A 22046-nucleotide genomic window follows, 5' to 3' on the forward strand; every position below is an offset into this window, starting at 1 on the left:
ATCAGCTTTCCGATTCTGTAGTGTGTCTGTCCGCTCGTTGCCAACCTTGCCTGTCTGACCTTGCCTCCCGCATCAGTGGGCTCTGCCACTGGTGAGGGTCTCTAGTCCTTGCACCACTGTCTCTGGTGCAAGGATACTATCACTCCTAGGCTGCAGTATTATCTGTGACACTCACTCGTAGGCTGCAGTATTGTCTGAATCACTGGCCGCCCTGACTCCTGTGCCTCAGGCAGTAGCACCAGTTACATCAAACTACGCCTGGGCTGTAACACGGCCGGCATCACCTGCTCCACAGGGGATCTGCTGTGCAGTGATTACTCTGTCTTGTACTGTGCACCAAACACTACACAACTGCAGTATCGTCTGAATCACTGGTTCATTAGGTGATCAGTGATACCGAACCATTGTGCCTCTGTTCTTTGTACTATTCTATGTTGCTCCTCTGGCTGCAGTAAGGTCTGTCTCACTCGTCCATTACGTGAGTCCCGACTGCAGTACAGTCTGAGACACCCGCTCCTCGGGTGAACGGTTATCTCCCATTACCGTTGCACTAAACATTACCTTGGTTGTCCAGTGTTAGCTATACTAGTATTATTGGTGATTCTGCAGATCACCATATAATCAGGTATAGCATCTGTATTATTGGTGATACTGCAGATCACCAATCAGAAATATCTGTGTGCTAACACCAATCATTACAGAACAGCAGACCAAACATTATGGACGCACTACGCAGCCAAGTTGAAGTCCTGACCACTGCGGCGAATAATCTCACCGGGGTATTCAATACCCAACAGACTCAGATCACCCAATTGTCTGGTTCAGTCAGGGCACTTCAGTCGGCTGTCGATACAGTGCGGTCCCCTCCCGTTACAGATTTACGTATGGCTGTGCCTGAGAAGTTCTCAGGGCACAGATCTGATTTTCGGAATTTCAGGAATCGTGTGCTTTCCTATTTTGAGTTGAGGCCTAACTTATCTGGATCTGAAAGCCAAAGGATAACGTTTATTAAGACTCTGTTGACAGGAGACTCACAGACTTGGGCATATAGTCTTCATTCAGAGCATGAGGCGTTATCCTCAGTTCAGGAATTTTTTAAGGCCATGGCCGTAATATATGACGATCCGGATATTGCGATCACTGCTGAGAGGAAGTTAAAGACCCTCAGACAAGGACGTAATCCGGTGGAGGTTTATGCTGCGGAATTTAGGAAGTGGGCTGTGTCAGCTAGGTGGGGGACGTACGCCTTATTAGATTGTTTTTTGTCAGGATTGTCTGATGCAGTCTCCGATTTGATGTTGGGACATCCTGAGCCCAAATCCATTGACGAGGCAATAGCTCTCGCAGTACGAGTAGACCGTCGCCTGCGTTATCAGAAACAGACTCATGGTAAAACTGCTATAAGATCTATCTCCTACACCTCCTCTCCACCTCCGTCACCCCCAGACGAGCCGATGCAAATCGGACACTCTAGATTGACACAAGTGGAAAAGAATCGTAGAAGGTCAGAAGGGCTGTGTCTATACTGTGCGGAGCAGGTTCACATTGTCCAGAACTGTCCTAAGAAGTCGGGAAACGCTGCCTCCTAGGTGTAGTCAGAGGTAATACCCTAGGCGAGCAGTAAATACCTCTAAACAATAACCGTTTGCTCCTCCCATGCTCCATTACGTGGGAGGGTCAGGCCACGTTCACAGAGGCCTTTGTGGATTCTGGCTCTGCAGCCAATTTTATAGACTTTGATTTTGTAAACAGATTGGGGATTCCCTTGATCCCTTTAGACCGACAAATTGTGGTCACGGCAGTTGATGATTCTCCGCTACAGTGTAGACAACCCCTGTCTCAGACACCATTACTAACATGCACTATAGGGGTTCTGCATAAAGAGAAAATACAGTTCTTTGTTCTTCACATGGCTACTTCAACCATCATCCTGGGTATGCCCTGGTTGCAACTCCACTCCCCTCAGATCGACTGGGCGTCAGGTCAGCTACAAAGCTGGTCAGCCCATTGTCATCATCATTGTCTGGAGAGGGTTGCTATCTGCGCCACTAAGATTCAGGTTAAAGGGGTACCAGTGCAGTACGCGGAATTTGCAGATGTCTTCTGTCCTAAGTCTGCGGACAAACTTCCTCCTCACCGGAGCTATGATTGTCCTATAGAGTTAAGAGCTGGTTGTATGCCCCCTAGAGGCCATCTTTATAATCTCTCGGGGCCTGAGAAACTGGCAATGCAGGAATACATTAAGGAAAATCTGGCCAAGGGTTTCATTTGTCCTTCCCGATCTCCAGCTGGTGCAGGGTTCTTTTTTGTACAGAAAAAGGACGGAGGGCTTAGGCCCTGCATTGACTACAGAGGGCTAAATAAGATCACGGTCAAGAACCGATACCCATTGCCTTTGATAGATGATCTGTTCTCCCAGGTGACCAATGGCAGTATTTTCTCCAAATTGGACCTGCGAGGGGCATACAACCTGGTCCGCATTAGGGATGGAGACGAATGGAAGACGGCGTTCAACACGCCCGACGGGCATTACGAGTATTTAGTTATGCCCTTCGGGTTGTGTAATGCCCCTGTCGTCTTCCAGGAGCTAATTAATGAAGTTTTTCGGGAGGTGTTGGGAAAATTTGTACTGGTATATCTTGATGATATACTGATTTTCTCACCTAATCTGACTGAACACCGTAAACATGTTAAATACGTTTTACGAAAGTTAAGACAAAATTCACTTTATGCAAAGTTGGAGACGTGCCTCTTCGAGGTCACGGAGGTACCATTCTTGGGATACATCATTTCCACTTCCGGACTTGTGATGGATCCCGAGAAGGTTTCGGCTGTATTGGAGTGGCCTTAACCTGTGGGATTGAAGGCTCTCCAAAGGTTTCTTGGGTTTGCTAATTACTACAGAAAGTTCATCAAGGGCTTCTCCTCTGTAGTGTCACCCCTCACCAGTCTTACTAAAAAAGGGGCTGACACGTATCATTGGTCAGAAGAAGCCCAGGCAGCTTTTGCCACATTAAAAAAACTGTTTTGTTCCGCTCCCATCCTGAGACATGTGGCTGTCACCTTCCCCTTCATTGTGGAGGTCGATGCATCTGAAGTAGGGGTTGGGGCTGTTCTGTCTCAGCGCTCAGGTCTTCAGGGCAAGCTGCACCCGCGTGCCTTCTTTTCACGTAGATTCTCTCCTGCCGAGAAGAACTACGATATTGGTAATCGGGAGCTTTTGGCCATCAAGTTAGCATTTGAAGAATGGCGCCACTGGCTAGAGGGGGCAGAGCATACGATTACAGTTTATACAGATCATAAGAATTTGGAGTACATTGAAGGGGCCAAAAGGCTTAGCCCACGGCAGGCTCGTTGGTCTTTATTCTTTTCGAGGTTCAGATTCATTATAACATATACACCAGGTAGCAAGAACGTCAAAGCTGACGCGCTATCCAGGTGTTTCGAGCCTGAGACAGTTCAACCCTCAACCCCTGAGACCATTCTACCTCAGAGGGTGGTATTGGCAGCTACCGAGACCTGGGAGGACTGGTCAGTTACCTTGGGCCCCTATCAACAGGATGTTCCTGAAGGGAAACCTGAGGGGGTTCTATTTGTGCCACTCCCCTTTCGCCTACAACTCCTACAATTATTCCATACCCATAAGAATGTTTGGCATCCTGGAGCTACCAGAACTCAGGATCTTTTAGCGAGATGTGTATGGTGGCCCTCACTGGCATCCAATTGTAAGGCGTTTGTGAGGGAATGCTCAGTTTGTGCTAGAAGTAAGCCCTCTCACCAGGCTCCGGTTGGCACGCTGCAGCCTCTCCCAGTGCCGAATGAGCCCTGGACTCATTTGTCGATGGACTTTGTGGGAGAGCTCCCTAGGTCTGAGGGCATGACGGTCATTTGGGTGGTAGTTGATAGGTTCAGTAAGATGGCTCATTTCGTCCCCTTAAAAGGACTCCCCTCGGCTCAGGAATTGGCGGATCTCTTCATCCAACACATCTTCCGGTTGCATGGTGTGAGAAAACGCGGAAAAGCCGCCGCGTGTGTCAAGAGCAAGACGGCTGACTCCGCGTCTAACGCGGCGGTTTGCACGCATAGACACGCGTCTGGTAGTATGGTGGAATGCGGAAAGGCCGCCGCATGTCCTGACAGCAATGCGGCTGTTTCTGCGTCCAACGCGGCGGTTTGCATGCAGCAGCGTGCGCTTGGTGTGGCTGGGTCTGTTAGTGCACATAGGCAGATGGAGAGCTACGCGCGCGCGGGCCTGAACTCAGGACCTTTATACCAGCAGGGGAAGAGTCAGCTGATCAGGAAGATCAGCTGATTCCTGCAGGACTCATGATTGGCTGAGTGGCTTGGGCGGGGCGGCAGAGTCCAGCTACTATATATTCTGCTGCTTGTCAGTTACTGGTTGTCTGCCATTGCTAACACTTACGTGAAGGCACTCAGACCTTAGTCAGATCCCACAGTGTGTTAGAACCGGGTGGACCTGGGAATTCACACTGAGCCAGATTATTTTGCATACTGTATTTCATCTGTGTTATTCTCTAGCATAGTTCCAGGGTGTTGATGATCACGGACCTCACACCCAAGATTAGGGACTTGTGTTATCCTGCTGTTATACTTCAGACTAGTTCCGGGGTGTTGATGACTACGGACCTCACACCCAGACTAGGGAACTTGTATGATCATTTATGTTATATTCCAGACTAGTTCCAGGGTGTTGACGATCACAGACCTCACACCCAAGACTAGGGAATTGTATTATCATTTATGTTATGCTCCAGGCTAGTTCCAGGGTGTTGTGACTACGGACCTCACACCCAAGACTAGGATTGTGCTACTACTGTATTACGTTAGCCCAGTTCAGGGCAAGACCTTATATTAGCAGCAGGGCTTCCTGCAATCCCAGCCTCGGTCCCTCGCTCAGGGGTCCACAGGCTACAGGAATATCACCCACAGTCAGGGGTGAATTCCTCAGGAGTCTTAGGCCGCCAGCTCCTCTGGTGGTCTTCACTCAGAGTTGTTACTGTTGCACCAAACACTTACACGCTCTCAGGTGTCTAGAGGTTAGACATATCTGATTATTGACGATTCCCCAGATCCTCAATAATCGGGTATATCTGTATTCTTGGGGATAATGCGGATTGCCAAGGATCAGATTCTCTCTCTGGTTGCTGACACCGATCGTTACACATGGCATCCCGGAAAACGTAGTGTCAGATAGGGGAGTCCAGTTTGTATCGAAATTTTGGAGAGCCTTTTGCCGTCAATTAGGGATGGACCTGTCTTTCTCATCAGGCTACCACCCACAGACCAATGGTCAGACCGAAAGAGTCAACCAGTCCCTTGAACAATTTCTCAGGTGCTATGTGGCAGATGCACAATCAGATTGGGTAAAGTTTCTGCCGTTCGCAGAGTTTGCACACAATAATCTGAAGAGTTCCTCTTCAGGATTTTCCCCTTTTCAGGTGGTATCGGGAAAAATTTCCAAATTTTCTCCTTTACCTGTGGCATTGTCCCCTTTCCCGGCTCTAGAGGATTGGCAAAGGGCACTAAAGGAGATTTGAGGGTCAGTTAAGAGGAATTTGGGTAAGGCCTTTCAGTCTCAGAAAAAACAAGCAGATAAGAGACGGTCTGTAGAGTGGAAAATTTCCCCAGGGGACATGGTGTAGATATCTACTCGGCATTTGGCATTTAAACAACCGTCACCCAAGTTGGGACCCAGGTTCATTGGCCCATATCCTGTCATTAAAAAGATTAATGATGTTACATACACAATCGATCTCCCAGCCAGCATGAGAGGTGTGAGATCGTTCCATGTGTCACTATTGAAACCTGCTGTGCACGTGGATTCCTCTCCCCCCCCCCCCCCTGTGATGATTGACGATCAGCCTGAGTATGAGATCGAGAAAATTTTGGATTCTCGATTGGTGCAGAATTCTGTACAGTACCTGGTCCATTGGAAGGGATATGGGCTGGAAGAAAGAACTTGGGTACCGAGTTGTCGCATGCATGCTGAGGATTTGAGGAAAGAATTTCATGAGTTGCATCCGGAAAAGCCGGGTGGGAAGTGTCCGGGGTCCACTCCTCGGGGGGGGGGGGGGGGGGGTTGGGTCACTGTGAGGAATAGCGGAGATGCCGCCGCTGAGACAAGCGGCATGGCGGCTATCTCCGCGTGTCAGCCGGCGGACGTGGTCGCATGTTCAAACTTTGTCTGCTCCTTCCTTTGCTCACAGGTTAAGGGCAACGCACGCGCGGGCCGAATGTCAGGACCTTTATGCAGCTAAGAGGGGAGTCAGCTGATCAGGCTGTCAGCTGACTCCGGCAAGCATCCAGATTGGCTGAAGGTCTGGGGCGGCGCTGTGGAGCCTGACTGAGTATATATAGGGCAGGTCTGTCAGTAGCTCCGCGTCTGCTGTTGCGAATGCTATTTGTGTTAGCGCTCAGACCCTAGTCAGATCCTACAGTGTGCTAGAACCAGCCGGAGCTGGGGATCCACACTTAGCCAGTATCTGTTGATAGCTTAAAGTACTAATTGCGTTGTTTATCTGTTATGACTTTCTGCTTCCTCTGACCACTCTTCTGTTTGTCGATTCTGTACCTCTGCTTATCTGATTCACATTGCCGACCCAGCCTGTCCCTGACGTTGAATCAGCTTTTCGATTCTGTACTGTGTCTGTTTGGTCGTTGCCAACCTTGCCTGTCTGACCTTGCCTCCCGCATCAGTGGGCTCTGCCACTGGTGAGGGTCTCTAGTCCTTGCACCACTGTCTCTGGTGCAAGGATACTATCACTCCTAGGCTGCAGTATTATCTGTGTCACTCACTCCTAGGCTGCAGTATTGTCTGAATCACTGGCTCTCGGGCCGCCCTGACTCCTGTGCCTCAGGCAGTAGCACCAGTTACATCAAACTACGCCTGGGCTGTAACACGGCCGGCATCACCTGCTCCACAGGGGATCAACTGTGCAGTGGTTACTCTGTCTTGTACTGTGCACCAAACACTACACAACTGCAGTATCGTCTGAATCACTGGTTCATTAGGTGATCAGTGATACTGCACCATTGTGCCTCTGTTCTTTGTACTATTCTATGTTGCTCCTCTGGCTGCAGTAAGGTCTGTCTCACTCGCCCATTACGTGAGTCCCGACTGCAGTACAGTCTGAGACACCCGCTCCTCGGGTGAACGGTTATCTCCCATTACCGTTGCACTAAACATTACCTTGGTTGTCCAGTGTTAGCTATACTAGTATTATTGGTGATTCTGCAGATCACCATATAATCAGGTATAGCATCTATATTATTGGTGATACTGCAGATCACCAATAATCAGAAATATCTGTGTGCTGACACCAATCGTTACACTACAGGAAGCGTTTAGAGACTGTAATATCTGCAAAAGGAGGATCTACTAATTATTGATTTCATTTCTTTTTTGTGGTGCCCAAATTTATGCACCTGCCTAATTTTGTTTAAACAATTATTGCACGCTTTCCGTAAATCCAATGAACCTAATTTCACTTCTCAGATATCACTGTGTGTCTCCTATACAATATATTTAACTGACATTTGTTATCGTAACAACCAACGATTTATATAGGAAAATCATGATGATTAACAAGGTTGCCCAAACTCTGTAAAAGCGTTGTGGAAGATGTTGGCGCAATATATATGCAGTACTAAATAATAATATTCTTCATGGGGTACTTTTTTTTTTTTTTTTTTTTTTAGTATTTTCTAAGATTTTCACACATGCAGTAACAGCTCGGTAATTGACCTAAACAGTGCATGAGAATTTACAAAGGCTTTAACCTCCTGCAGTAATTTAATTTGGCATTTTATAAATTCATGTGGCATTTCAGTGGGTAATGATGGACTATTGCAGTGCAGGGGAAAAGGATGAAAGATGTGATACAGGCAACATTTGTTGTTTTTTTAACATTTTTTTTATTATACTGGTATGTAAAGTGCAGGGTAGACAATCTGCTGGGACACCAGAAGTGCATAAACTGCACTGTCTGATGTACCCATCCATCCGTTACAATTCACTGCAATTCATCATAAATGAATGGGATCTCAGCCACTTCAGGGAAAATCATGCATTGGAACAGCCACCTGTGTTGCGGACCTGGCAGCGAGTCTTAAAGTGTACCAGAGATGAAGCACCCTCTTGTATTTACCATATATATCAATGGGAACATTAGAGAAAACACCTACCTTGCTCTCCGTTTCATTCTTCACTGCTCAGCCTGCCTGTTACCAGCCCTGATAAAATCCTCGACTGAGCATTCAATCTGGCTTTGCTCAGGAATCATTAAAGCTGAGTCTGTCTTGTCTGGTGTATTTTCAAGCCCAAGCCTGCCCCCTTCTGGCTCTGCTTTCCTGTTCTTTATAATTGCAGCATCACAGAGAGCTGTGATGAGATGGGAGAAGCTTCCGGTACTTTAATTTTTTTTTTTAATCTATATTTTTTAGTCATAAGAGGTTTTTAGAAATGGTGATTTCATTTTGCAAACAGCCCACTAAATAATATGCTTTTCTGATGAACTGTGTTTTGTATGGAGTTATAGTAAAAAAAAAAACACAAAAAAGAGGCACACCAGAGCGGCGAAAATACCAGGTATAGTATTTATTCTGTAAAATCTATCGGGGGATATGTTTATTTTGTGCAAAAGCGTTCATCTCTGGTTTCCTTTAACTCCGAATCACAGCAAATGTATCATAGAAGGCGGAGTTACATTGTAATACAACACACAGGTAGTAATGACCCTGCAGAGGAGAAGCACATATTATAGTGTGACTTACTTGGAGCTGGAACATAGATATTAGCAGCAACAGCACCTCCAGCACGCTTCCCTGAAACACACAGAGAGGAGAGAAGATATCAGGAAATAATAACTAATAAGAGACACATAATACCAGCTATGAGGGGCAATAAAAACTCCTGTGTGAAGACTTAAAAAAAAAAACAATTTAGCAACCAGGAGAAGACAGTGGCCCATATGCAATTCATGCAATGCTTTTTCTCCTAAGTGATATTTTCAACCTTAACAATAAAATGTCTTTTAAGCAACCAGCAAGCAAGAAAATATTTAAAATTTTGATAGTACTTTCTCACCAATTTTTTGATGAAAAGTTATTCTAAATAGAAATGAAAAATTATCTTCTAGAAAAAAATGCAGGATAAAAAATATATATTGCATACGGGCCATTTGCTCTTCGAGGAGAAACAAAAGTTTGCTTTCCTAAAACAGAAAGAACTTGCGATAATTCAGGTTGGAGTGAGCTCGAGATGTCTCCCAGAGCACCACTGCTGAATATATGCAAATTAACCATTGTACCCTTAGAAGCTAAACACACCTCCAGAACCGCTGGAATGCAATGATGTGTCAGCTTGTTAATATGTACAGAGCCATAATAATCCAACATGCATACAGACTGTTTCGGATTGTTTGATCCTCATCAGTGCATGGCATGGATTAATTTGGCTCTATGGAGTAGGGCTTGTAGACCGAGAGGTACAGACTAACCAGCAAGCTCATGGTGACCCAGAACTCATTGGAGTGTGTAAGGGACTACAATGGTCCTAAAAGCCCCTTACTAAGATGTTAAGAAAAACAAAAATGTGTTTTCCTAAAACAGAAAGAATTTGCGATAATTCAGGTTGGAGTGAGCTCGAGATGTCTCCCAGAGCACCACTGCTGAATATATGCAAATTAACCATTGTACCCTTAGAAGCTAAACACACCTCCAGAACCGCTGGAATGCAATGATGTGTCAGCTTGTTAATATGTACAGAGCCATAATAATCCAACATGCATACAGACTGTTTCAGATTGTTTGATCCTCATCAGTGCATGGCATGGATTAATTTGGCTCTATGGAGTAGGGCTTGTAAATCCGAGAGGTACAGACTAACCAGCAAGCTCTGTAAAACTCCACAATTTTACCTTACTGGTGAAAATATGGAGGAAGAATCTCAATACTGACAGTCATAGGTATTATTTTATGAAATGACACCTGAAGTGAGAGAAATATGGAGGCTGCCATATTTATATTCTGCTAAACAATATTACTTGCCTGGCAAATTTTACTTTTAATATTTATTGTATATCATGATATCCATCTATCAGTATCATTTATTTTGCCAAGTACAAAGCACCCGGTTGTAGAGTTGTACCTGGAATAGGTTTTGCCTCACTCGGTTTCTGGAAAGGGGGGGAATGTCTGAAAGCCAAGCCCCGAAGCTGCTAATGTGTGTTTGTGTATATATACAGTATATATGTATATTATATAATATTACACACAAAAAAACCTTTCCTGAGTGCTAAATGATGGAGATCCTCTGCTGTACAGCAGGGGCATTGCTAGGATCCTAAGAGATCAGGGGCACCCATGGGATCCGGTGAGGATGAACCTGTGGCAGCAAAAAATGGGCATGGCCATGCAGGGAGTGGGCATGGCCATGGGTGGGACCAAATTGTAACTTAACAATAATTGGCCTGCCCACCAAAATGTTGGATGGAGCCCCCTATCCTTTAGATCAGTATAAGTATAGAGTAAAGATGCATACACACATTCAATTTTGACTCGTCAATCACTGACCAGGTTGACCACCCCCCTGTAGTATGAGGGCAAACAGACTATGAACAGAGCTGAGATCCCATAATACCTAGAAGTAGTAAAATTGGCTACTCAAAATTGTATGTGTGTACCAGGCTTTACAGGTAATACTGTACATACTGGAGGAGGCAGGGATGAGCACACAATACAGCTGGTTTACAATCAGTGAAGGCACAGAGTCACAGCGTATAATGTACATACTGGAGGTAGCAGAGATCAGCACACACTGCAGCTAATTTACTATCAGTACAGGCCCAGAGCAACAGCTTATACTGTACATACTGGAGGTAGCAGAGATCAGCACACACTGCAGCTAGTTTACTATCAGTACAGGCCCAGAGCAACAGCTTATACTGTACATACTGGAGGTAGCAGAGATCAGCACACACTGCAGCTAGTTTACTATCAGTACAGGCCCAGAGCGACAGCTTATAATGCACACACTGGAGGTAGCAGAGACCAGCACACACTGCAGCTAGTTTACTATCAGTACAGGCACATAGTAACAGGCAGCCTATACTGTAATGGGGCATGGAGGATGGGGCTCAGGCACACACAATGGGGAACACACACACACACACACACACACACACACACACACACACACAATGGGGCACAGACCCACACAATAAGGAATAGAGGATGAAGCACACACACATATACAATGGGGAACAGAGGCTGGGGCACAGATACACACACAAAATGGGGCATAGCGAATGGGGCACAGACATACACACACACACAATGTGACAAACACACTCACAATGGGTCACAGAGGATGGGGCATGTACATACGCAATGGGGCAAAGATAGACAGACACACATACACACACACACTACACACACACACACACACACTACACACACACAGACATATATACACACACACACACACACACACGTACAAACACTATACACACATCACACACACACAGAGAGAGAGAGAGAGAGAGAGAGAGAGAGAGAGAGAGAGAACAAGTCAGGCAGAGTAAACAGTATACTACCTCCTCCCTGGTCTGAAGTGTCTGGAGTCTGCAGTCTGCCACACACGGGGTTAACTAGCTGCTGCGGCTGCATCCTGCCTGTGTCCCGATTCCGACCTCCAGGCTGGCTCTGACAGTTCTTCTCCCCCTCACTTGGCGCTGCAACTCTGCAGCAGAGGCTTGCTCAGTAGCTCTTCAAGCCTCTCAGTCCCGCTTGTTGGCATGCAGAGGGTCAGCGGCAGACATGGGCGAACATTCGGATTCGGGTGAATCTGGATAGTTGCTATCCGGATTCACCCAGTAATGCTGTGCGGGCTGGGGGGAGGGGGGGGGGGGTCAAGCTTACCCTTCTGACGTTTTCTTTGTCCATCCCTCGTTGCCTCCCACGATGCGTTCCTCTCGGCGCTCACGTGACTACAAACACTTCCTCCTTCAACCCGGAAGGAGGAAGTGTTTGTAGTCACGTGAGCGCCGAGTGGAACGCATCGTGGGAGGCGATGAGGGACGGACAAAGAAGACGTCAGAAGGGTAAGCTTGACCCCCCCCCCCCCCCCAGCCCGCACAGCATTACTGGGTGAATCCGGATAGCAACTATCCAGATTCACCCGAATCCGAATGTTCGCCCATGTCTGGTCAGCGGGCATCGGGCGGGCAATTCAAAACTGGCATCTCGGTGTCTCCCCTACACGTGCAGGGGGCTGATCTACCCACTCATTCTCTCTCCAGCCCCCTGCCTATTCATTCAATCTGCCTGGTGCCCCTGATTGGGCAGGGGCGGATGGACCAGGGGATCAGCAGGGCCGCTGAGGATTCTGACCGGCGAGCACCACCCACAACATGGCAGCCGCCATATTGAGTAAATGGCGGCTGCACAAAGCAAATACATTCAGGGCACTCCCATTGGGCACCACAGAGCACTAATTAGGGGCACCTCAAAGCCATATCGGTGGCACGTGCCACCGATATGTGACGCTAGCGACGCCGCTGCTGTACAGTAACTGAGGTTGAGCTCAGACTACTACTGTATTTCCGATACAGAAACCTGCAGCTGTAATGAACAGAATGAGAATTAAAAAGAGGAGACAGATGCTACTGGTAAATAGCTATCCTGGCATTACATCCTTTTGAAAAGCTCATTGATCTGACACAATGAGAACATATTTGTAAAGTGGGCAGCATGGTGGCGTAGTGGTTAGCCAAGGCACTATCTGCATGGAGTTTGTATGTTCTCCCCATGTCTGTGTGGGTTTCCCCTGTGCATTTCGGTTTCCTACCACATTCCCCCCCAAAAATACAGAAAAAAATGGCCCCAGACTATAATAGACAAGACAATATACCCTGTACAGAGATGCAGAAGATGGCAACACTATATCATAATTGTCATACTAATAAAGTGATGTCCATGCTCCCACAAGGAAAAGTTGAACCAGCTCATATAATGTGGCATTTCCACTAATTCAGCTTTCTTTTCTTGTCAGTGGCGTTCCTACTATAGGGCACAGGGGGGCGTGGTGCACCGGGTGACGGATGGCTAGGGGGGTGTCGCCACGACCCCCCACAGCAGCAGAGCAGGAGGGGGAAGCAGCGCTAGAAGGAGGGGCAGTGGGGGCAGCGGTGGGGAGGGGGGACATATCCCCCCCCCTCCCTCACCTGGGACCCCTCCTTCTGCCTCTCTCCCCCTCCATAGATTACCGGCAAGAAGTGCAGGGGCGGCAAGGAGGCATGCGGAGAATTACTCACCACTTCCGCGTTCCAAGCGCTGCCATTGAAGGCGGAGATCTGTGACGACATGACGCTGTCAGCGCTTGGAACGCGGAAGTGGTGAGTAATTCTCTGCATGCCTCCTCGCCGCCCCTGCACTTCTCGCCGGTAATCTATGGAGGGGGAGAGAGGCAGAAGGAGTGGTCCCAGGTGAGGGAGGGAAGGGGATATGTCTCCCCTCCCCACCGCTGCCCCAACTGCCCCTCCTTCTAGTGCTGCTTCCCCCCTCCTGGGGCATCTATACTAGGGGCAACTATACTAGCTATACTGGGGGCAACTAAACTAGCTATACTGGGGGCAATTAAACTAGCTATACTGGGGGCAACTAAACTAGCTATACTGGGGACAACTAAACTAGCTATACTGGGGGCAACTATACAAGCTATACTGGGGGCAACTATACTGGGGCAACTATACTAGCTATACTGGGGGCAACTAAACTAGCTATACTGGGGGCAACTATACAAGCTATACTGGGGGCAACTATACAAGCTATACTGGGGGCAACTATACTAGCTATACTGGGGACAACTATACTAGCTTCACTGGGGGCAGCTATACTGGGGAAAACTGTACAAGCTACACTGGGGGCAACTGTACTAGCTCTACTGGGGGCAACTATACTAGCTATACTGGGGGCAACTATACTAGCTATACTGGGGGAAACTATACAAGCTGTACTGGGGGCAACTATACTGGGGCAACTATACTAGCTATACTGGGGGCAACTAAACTAGCTATACTGGGGGCAACTATACAAGCTATATACTGGGGGAAACTGTACAAGCTACACTGGGGGCAACTGTACTAGCTATACTGGGGGCAACTATACTAGCTATACTGGGGGCAACTATACTAGCTATACTGGGGGCAACTATACTAGCTAATACTTTAAATAACAGCTCCGCCCTCATCCGGCCATGGCCATGCCCATTTTTCGCCGTGGCGCGCGAAGCACGCCGCAGGTTGTGGCCACGCCCATTTTTTTTTTTTTTTTTTTTTTTTTTTTTTTTGGGGGGGGGGGGGGGGGGTGTCTTTTAATTACTGCCCTAGGTACGCCACTGTTTCTTGTTAACAATATTTTTACATAGCTGTCTTTCATCATTATACCAGCCCAGCACATCAGCCATAAGGCTTTAGGGAGGAGACCAGTAAGTGTGCAGCCCACTATAAGGAAGCGGTTATCTTTCTCACTGCACTGGCAAGCAATAATAATGCAAGAGGATGCCATGAGGGAAACTTCATTCTCTCTTCATATTTTTTTATATTTTCCACATAATGCACATGCAAAATACAAATGTGGTGTGTCTAGCACGTATGGGGGCTTTGCTGTCTACCGCTAAAGTCTGCGGCCAGATAAACATTTCCCACACTCTGAACATGCAAAATACAAATGTGGGGTTTCTAGCACGTATGGGGGCTTTGCTACCGGTATTAACCGCTAAAGTCTGCGGCCAGATCAAGAACTTTAAAATCGGTTTTCTCAAAAACTATGTGGTCTTTTTGAAATTATTTTTTTCCTCTTTCTCCCACTGTCCTTCATGTACCCTGCAAATTTGGTGTTTCTAGCCCGTACGGAAGCTTTGCTGTTAACTGCTAATTATATATATAATGGCAAACATAATTACAGCTCGTAAGCCGGAATTACGGGTCAAATGCGGATGAAATTACGGATGCATTCGGAATCAGCATCCATAATTGCGGCAGATCACGGATGAAGATTCCGGTTCCATAATTGCTCAAATTGGCCCGTAATTACAAGGTAGTCATAATTACGAAGTCATCATGAGCGGGGTGCTCATGATGACTCCGTAATTATGGCTCTCCTGGTCCCCTCATAACAGCGATGTCATCCCCGGTAGCAGTATCCGATTTATCAGTTTAAACTGCTCTGTGCCACCAAGGGAGGCTTCAGAAATCTTCGGGAGCCCAAGTACTTCCAAAGATAGGTGGCTCGGTACTGCGCCTGCGTAGGTAAGCTCTCTCGTGCACTCACGCATGCACAGTACAAAGCCGCCCATTTTCAGGCGCACTTGGGCTCCCAAAGACCTCTGAAGCCTCTTGTGGTGGCACAGAACAGTATTAAAACGATTGGTCAGATACTGCTACTGGGCAGTGCTGGAATGGGGGACCAGGAGAGGAATGGGAAGGCTCTATAGGACCCCGAGACTTCCCTCTCCATGGGTAAGCATCTGTTTTTGTTATTTCAGTTTACATTCACTTAAAAAAAAAAATAACTTCTCAATCTTTGCTCATGCACTTATTAAATCAAAAAGTTAAACGCAAATTGCCTTCCAATCGGTTTCAACACACAGACCATGCAAACTGTGGTCGCAATCGGTGCACGGAAATCGATGGAATTTGGGCAGCAGCCCGACTAGAAGGGAGCCTGTGAGGTTACGGTACTTACAAATTACACACTATTTCAGGGTATAACTGCCACCACTTCTGCTTTCCTGGGCCAGAAGCACCCATTGACTAGCTATTTCTAGACCTGCAAATAAACGGTTAAACACACTCTATTCTGTCTAGCTAACAACAATACAATATAGCGTCTCTCCAGAAGTCTGGATTCAGTTTGTGTGGCTGAATAGCAGGGTAGCTGAATAAACAAAAGACGTTTGAATGTCGTTTATTAATGCAATATAAAGAATTAATATATACAGACAATCATTAAAATCAACAATTATTGAGACATTAATAGCGCAGTATGAAAAGAAAAGGATAAAATACTTTGGTTCATGGAAAGATGTCCTTCTGGGAAAATCATAAAGTTCCTGGTTTCCTTGCTGGAAAAATATGAGCACATGGAAAATGTCCTTTGTTTCAGTTCAAAGTTCAAAGTCCAAACAAAATGGCTACCACTTGTTCCTCAAAGTGGCAGCAGCTCTCAGGAAGGTGGAAAATGGAGGAATGAGGGAGGGGTCCCTCGCAGACACTTTTGAACAATGTACATCTTTGGGTGGAGTCTCAAGTACAGTCCAGGGGTTGGACAGGGGCGGTTAGCTCCCTGGGTGGGTTTCCCATGCCCACCAAATATGACATTTGTCATATCTCGGCTTACGCTTTCCGCACACACATGACCATCACTTATTCATATACCATCACTTATTCATATGCCAGTTCATATGATACCAAACTTGCTTAGGGTAGAGGATTCCGTTCCTGAGAAGTTTAATAACTGGGTTGTAGGGGCCCAGGGCCCCTCTCGTCTGGTATCAAGAGATTCAGCATGACCCTACGGATCCAATGATACTGCTCTCATAACTACCCTATTTACGGTATTCTGTAAATAGGCAAAAAATTATATAATACCTGCATCTTCCCTTGCGGAGCCCGTCAGTCTGTGGGAAGCAGGTTTGGAATAGGCTTCCTGCTGGGAGTAACTTTCTGGCTCTCCGTGTATGAAAAGGCTCACCACATGGTGGGCAATTGACATCTGCCTGAGGTAATTAAAAATAAACATTCTCCCTGGACACAGGCCTGGCCCAAGCTAATTAACAAATCAAAAGACATCCTGTACCTAAGCACTGCTAGCTCTCTGCTGAGGAAAGAGGGAGCCCAGATTGACTGCAGATGCTCCTACACAACCAATCTAGATTCTAGCACGTCAATGGCAATCGGTGCAATAAACCGACTGCAATTGCGTTCTCGTTTCTCACGGCTCTTCCGTGACAATCACTAAGGTGATTCTAGTGTAAGATGATTGCAATGCGCTATGGGTAATAAATGGGTCCTTCTCTTTCTGCCTTGTGGAAGAACCCCACCTGAGCCATCTATGTAGATACATGTCTGGGTTTTCTATACCGATAATAAAGCTGTGACTTGTATCTATCAGACTTACCTGAGCGTCTCTTCCATACAATGCCTCCAATACCAGCAGCAATAACTATGGCAAGAGTGACAACCACAGCGATCACTATGTACGGCTTGTCCTTAGATTCTGTATTGGGAAATAAGAGGGGAACATAAAGGAAACATGAGATTCAAATTTGCTTTTTAGAAGTAAAGAAGGAACTTGTTTGGGAAGGTCTTTCTATGCTGAAGATCAAAATAAGGACTGTTTCTCATATAGTTTGATGGTATTAAAAAGGGAACCTGAATCGAGAAGCATACGGAGGCTGCCATATTTATTTCCTTTTAAACAATGCACATTGCCTGGCTGCCCTGCTTATTCTCTGCCCCTAATACTTGTAGCCATAGACCCTGAACAAGCATCTAGCAAGATTAGCCCCATGCATGTTTCAGGTGTGTGATCCAGACACTACTGCAACCAAAAAATATCATCAGGATGCCAGGCAACTAGAATTGTTTAAAATGAAATAAAAATGGGAGCCTCCACATAGCTCTCACTTCAGATTACATTTAAGTGTAATGGACATCAAATATGCAACATGCAGAAGGTGCCCATACTTTTCAACGAGCCCTGTCACTTGTGTCATTTATTTCTGGCCATTGTTCTAAAATACAGCAGCAGACATTTTCATTTGGGACATCTGGATAACTGAATAGCATAAGTCTACACTGGACGATTTGTATTTTGTGTTCAGTGCATGTTATAGTGAAATGCATATAAGTAAACTTGGCCTGAGAAAAAACAAGCAAGCAAAAAAAACAAAAAAACAAAACAAAAAAAACAATCAGATCATGTCACTTCCCTTTCATTATCAATAAGAAACTGACAAATCAATAGCCAGGAGCCATAAATATCCCATTGCTTAAAGAGAAACTCCAACCAAGAATTGAACTTTATCCCAATCAGTAGCTGATACCCCATTTTACATAAGAAATACAATGATTTTCACAAACAGACCATCAGGGGGCGCTGTGTGACTGATTTTGTGCTGAAACCCCTCCCACAAGAGGCTCTGAATACCGCGGTACTGCTGGCAAACTGCCACAATGTAACAAGGTTCACAGACAGGAAATGGCTGTTTACAGCTGTCTGTAACAGACAGAACAGCTAGAAACAGCTACATAACCTGCCCACAGTAACAATGTCACCATGTAATAAATGTCAGAATGTTAATCTGGGAGAGGAAAGATTTTACAATGAGCAAACACTGACTAAATCATTTATACATAATTATGGTAAAAAATGAAGCACTTTTTTTACTACATTATTTTCACTGGAGTTCCTCTTTAAAGAGGAACTCCAGTGAAAATAATGTAATTAAAAAATTACAATAATTATGTATAAATTATTTTCTCAGTGTTTTCCCATTGTAAAATCTTTCCTCTCCCTGATTTACATTCTGACATTTATAACATGGTGACATTTTTACTGCTGGCAGGTGATGTCACTGGAAGTAGCTGCTGCTTGCTTATTTGGCAGTTGGAAACAGCTGTAAACAGCTATTTCCCACAATGCAACGAGGTTCACAGACAGGAAATTTCCAGGACCATGGTCCTCACAGCTTCCTGTAGGAGGGGTTTCACCACAATATCAGCCATACAGAGCCCCCTGATGATCCGTTTGTGAAAAGAAAAATATTTCTCATGTAAGAGGGGGTATCAGCTACTGATTGGGATGAAGTTCAATTCTTGGTTATGGTTTCTCTTTAAGGTGTTCCTTAAGCTTCTGATATTTCCTGCTGTGGCCTCTAGTACACATATGGGGGAATGTCCATTCATTAACCCTTAGATCTATTAGACGTGTATACTTAACTGCTAGGCTCACAGAAATCGCTCATGATGGTCCCAGGTCCCATTTCCCCAGATACTGTCCAATTGCTGCCCAGGCATTCATTATCAGGAGATGGGGATCACTACAGACACCCTCTATTCAGGCCTGTACAGAGGTGATGGGTGATATTATACATGAAGCACCGGTGAGTATCTGATGGGCAGAGAACCAAATCCTTAATTGTCACATGACTCTGCCACCCTCCAATCAGAACACTGACAGATAGTGATAAGCAAAACTGATACCATTTTGCCTGTGTTTGTGTGTAAACAATAATAGCTTCTTATAAATGTGAAAATAAGTTAAAGTGCATTGTAGTCAATGAGCCATCAAAATAATGTGACTTCAAGTGGTTTTCAGAGATGCATTGGTCTTGAGACTACCGAGTTAGGGATGCTCCTTGCAACTGTATTGGACTATTTTCTGTGCTTTCTGTGCTAAACAAAAGGCCACCAGTGAAAAGCATGGGGGTGATGGTTGTGAGGAAACAAGTTAATGGGGCACTATAGTGAAACTTATATCCCATTCTAATAGCTGGCGTAAGTATTTAAAGATAATGTCAATATAGTGTATTAAGGACAGTGCATACTTGTATAGAGAATGACCTCCAGATGAAGACTTCGTCCCCTGTTCTGCCCTGTTCATCTCATCTTCAATGTAATAGCCGGCACCGTCTTGTAAATGCTCAAATCTTCTATTTATTCAGCTTTGTCATAAATAAATACAACATTTCGGAGCATAGCTCCTTTCTCAAGTGATGACAATCTGACAATAAAACATTCCACTTCTCTTTCTTATATACCAACACCTCGTCCCTCTCAGCCAATCATATTGTTGCATATAAATAGACCAATCACCGCTCTAACTATAGAGCGCACTTGATGGGGAACATGGGGTGTAAGCGTCCATCCTATTGGTTCTTCCCATAGGTAAGAAGTTCCCCATCAAGTGCGCTCTATAGTTAGAGCGGTGATTGGTCAATTTATATGCAACAATATGATTGGCTGAGAGGGACGAGGTGTTGGTATATAAGAAAGAGAAGTGGAATGTTTTATTGTCAGATTGTCATCGCTTGAGAAAGGAGCTATGCTCCGAAATGTTGTATTTATTTATGACAAAGCTGAATAAATAGAAGATTTGAGCATTTACAAGATGGTGCCGGCTATTACATTGAAGTTTTACTGGATTGGTCATCCTATCGCCTGGCACGTCTCCACAGCACTGGACAGGGTGCACGACTAAAATTTGACACTGTTCATCTCAACTGTGATATCTCCCAGCCCCCTTAGGTCAGCACATTTGAGGTGGATGAAGCACTGCCTGCATGTGTGCAGTTGTATCCTATGGGATGCGGTGGCCGTGCTCCTGGCAGCCTCTTGAGTGCTGTGCGCTCACAGCACTGGAGTGCAGCCTGAAGGAAATTTTGTGAGGAAGCGGCCCTACCCCACCTCGATTTGGAATGATCGCACAATTTGCACTGCGCATTATAGTAGTGGTGCGACCCAACAAAAAATGCCCCGGTATAAGTGCACCCAGTATAGGGAGCCTGGTATAGGTGCCCCCAGTATAAGTAGCCAAGAATTAGGCCCCGTTCACACTTGCGGTTTTGTAAAAACCGCACCGGATGTCCGGACCGCACCGGATCCGGACCGGATCCGTCTGGATCCGGTCCGGATCCGGTCCGCTTGCATCTGTTTCCCGTGCGGTGTGAACACGGTTGCGGTCCGGATCCGGTTTCTTAAAGAGATAACAACCTGTATAAATACCTGGGGTTCTGGGAGGTCAGCAGAAGCTCTGGGGTCAATGTTGAAGACAGGTGGACGTGTGGAGACCATCCTTGGATACAGAGACTGCAGTTGGGACCATGGATCCAGTCATTTTTTACTCTTATTACCTGGGAATTCTCTCCTTCCTGTTGTTCACCTACTACTATGTGGGGAGAAGGCGTGCTCCTCGCAGGAGATGGTGGGTGCACCCTCTACTAGCCAGGAGGCAGAGGAAGGGAGAGTTCCAGGCCCTGTACCGTGACCTCAGACGACACCCACAGAAGTTCTACAGCTACACTCGGATGTCTATTCCCCTGTAAGTATTTAGGCCTAAATACACCAACCCCCACCATCCCTAAAACACCCCACCCTCACCCCCACAACACCTCATCCCTGTATACCTAGCTAAACACACCACCCTGACCCCCACACCCCTGTATACCTAGCTATACACTACACCCCCACCCTCCACAAGACTCCCAAACCTCTGTAAAAACACCTCCCCCATCCTCCACCCAACACCTTGTCCCACAACAGACTTTACAGCTTCTTCCTTTCCATCTCCTGACAGGTTTGATACCCTCTTGGAGATGGTGAAGGATGACCTAAGGAAGAAGGATACCACGTTCAGGAGAGCAGTCACACCACAAGAACAACTACTCATCACACTGAGGTATGTAAAAACAATTTTTTTTTATTTTAAAAAACAATTAACCTTTTCAACATGAAAATATTCTTCCAACATGGAAGACAAAACATTTCTATGGTATAGCCCGGTCAGTGTTGAGAAACACCAACCACCAACTTTGTGTGGGAAGAGTTGCAGGGCATAGCTGCCCAAGTGTCTTTCGGGGACACCAGTCCCTAAAATTAATGTGCTTTAAAAACCTAACCACCGGCACATGACCCTGGGAGCCATGGATCAAGGACACAGTTCAGTGGAAAGGCTAGGCCTCTCACCGACCAGTCAAGGTGTCCTTCATCCACGGTTCCAAGGGTCTTGTGCAAGTGGTTAGGAACAACAACAAAGTGAGGAGCAAGAGGAACCGATGGCAGAGGTGCAGGACTACAGGTCTAGTGCAACAGGCACAAGGTTGTGACCCAGGTAGTGTCTTTAGGGGACACCAGGCCCTAAATTAGTGCTTTCAAAACCTAACCACTGGCACATGACCCTCTGAGCCATGGATCAAGGACACAGGTCAGTGAAAAGGCTAGGCCTCTCACCGACCAGTCAAGGTG

At 46.1% G+C, this 22046-nt stretch overlaps 1 protein-coding gene across 3 annotated transcripts in view; it reads right to left on the reverse strand.

Annotated features, from left to right (window-relative positions):
* Positions 1 to 22046, reverse strand: part of LOC137543600 (class I histocompatibility antigen, F10 alpha chain-like) — a 281306-nt gene that overhangs the window by 115776 nt on the left and 143484 nt on the right. For all 3 annotated transcript variants that reach the window (XR_011025548.1, XR_011025547.1, XM_068264701.1), the window contains 2 exons: positions 17200 to 17298; positions 8794 to 8844 (listed from right to left, as the gene is read on the reverse strand). Coding sequence is in view for 1 of the 3 variants with exons in the window: in XM_068264701.1 (XP_068120802.1) it covers positions 8794 to 8844; positions 17200 to 17298 (150 nt within the window). In the remaining 2 variants the exon portion in view is untranslated. The remainder of the gene's footprint in view (positions 1 to 8793; positions 8845 to 17199; positions 17299 to 22046) is intronic.

This window comes from Hyperolius riggenbachi, unplaced genomic scaffold (genome assembly GCF_040937935.1).
Source record: "Hyperolius riggenbachi isolate aHypRig1 unplaced genomic scaffold, aHypRig1.pri scaffold_113, whole genome shotgun sequence".
Classification (NCBI taxonomy): Eukaryota; Metazoa; Chordata; class Amphibia; order Anura; family Hyperoliidae; genus Hyperolius; species Hyperolius riggenbachi.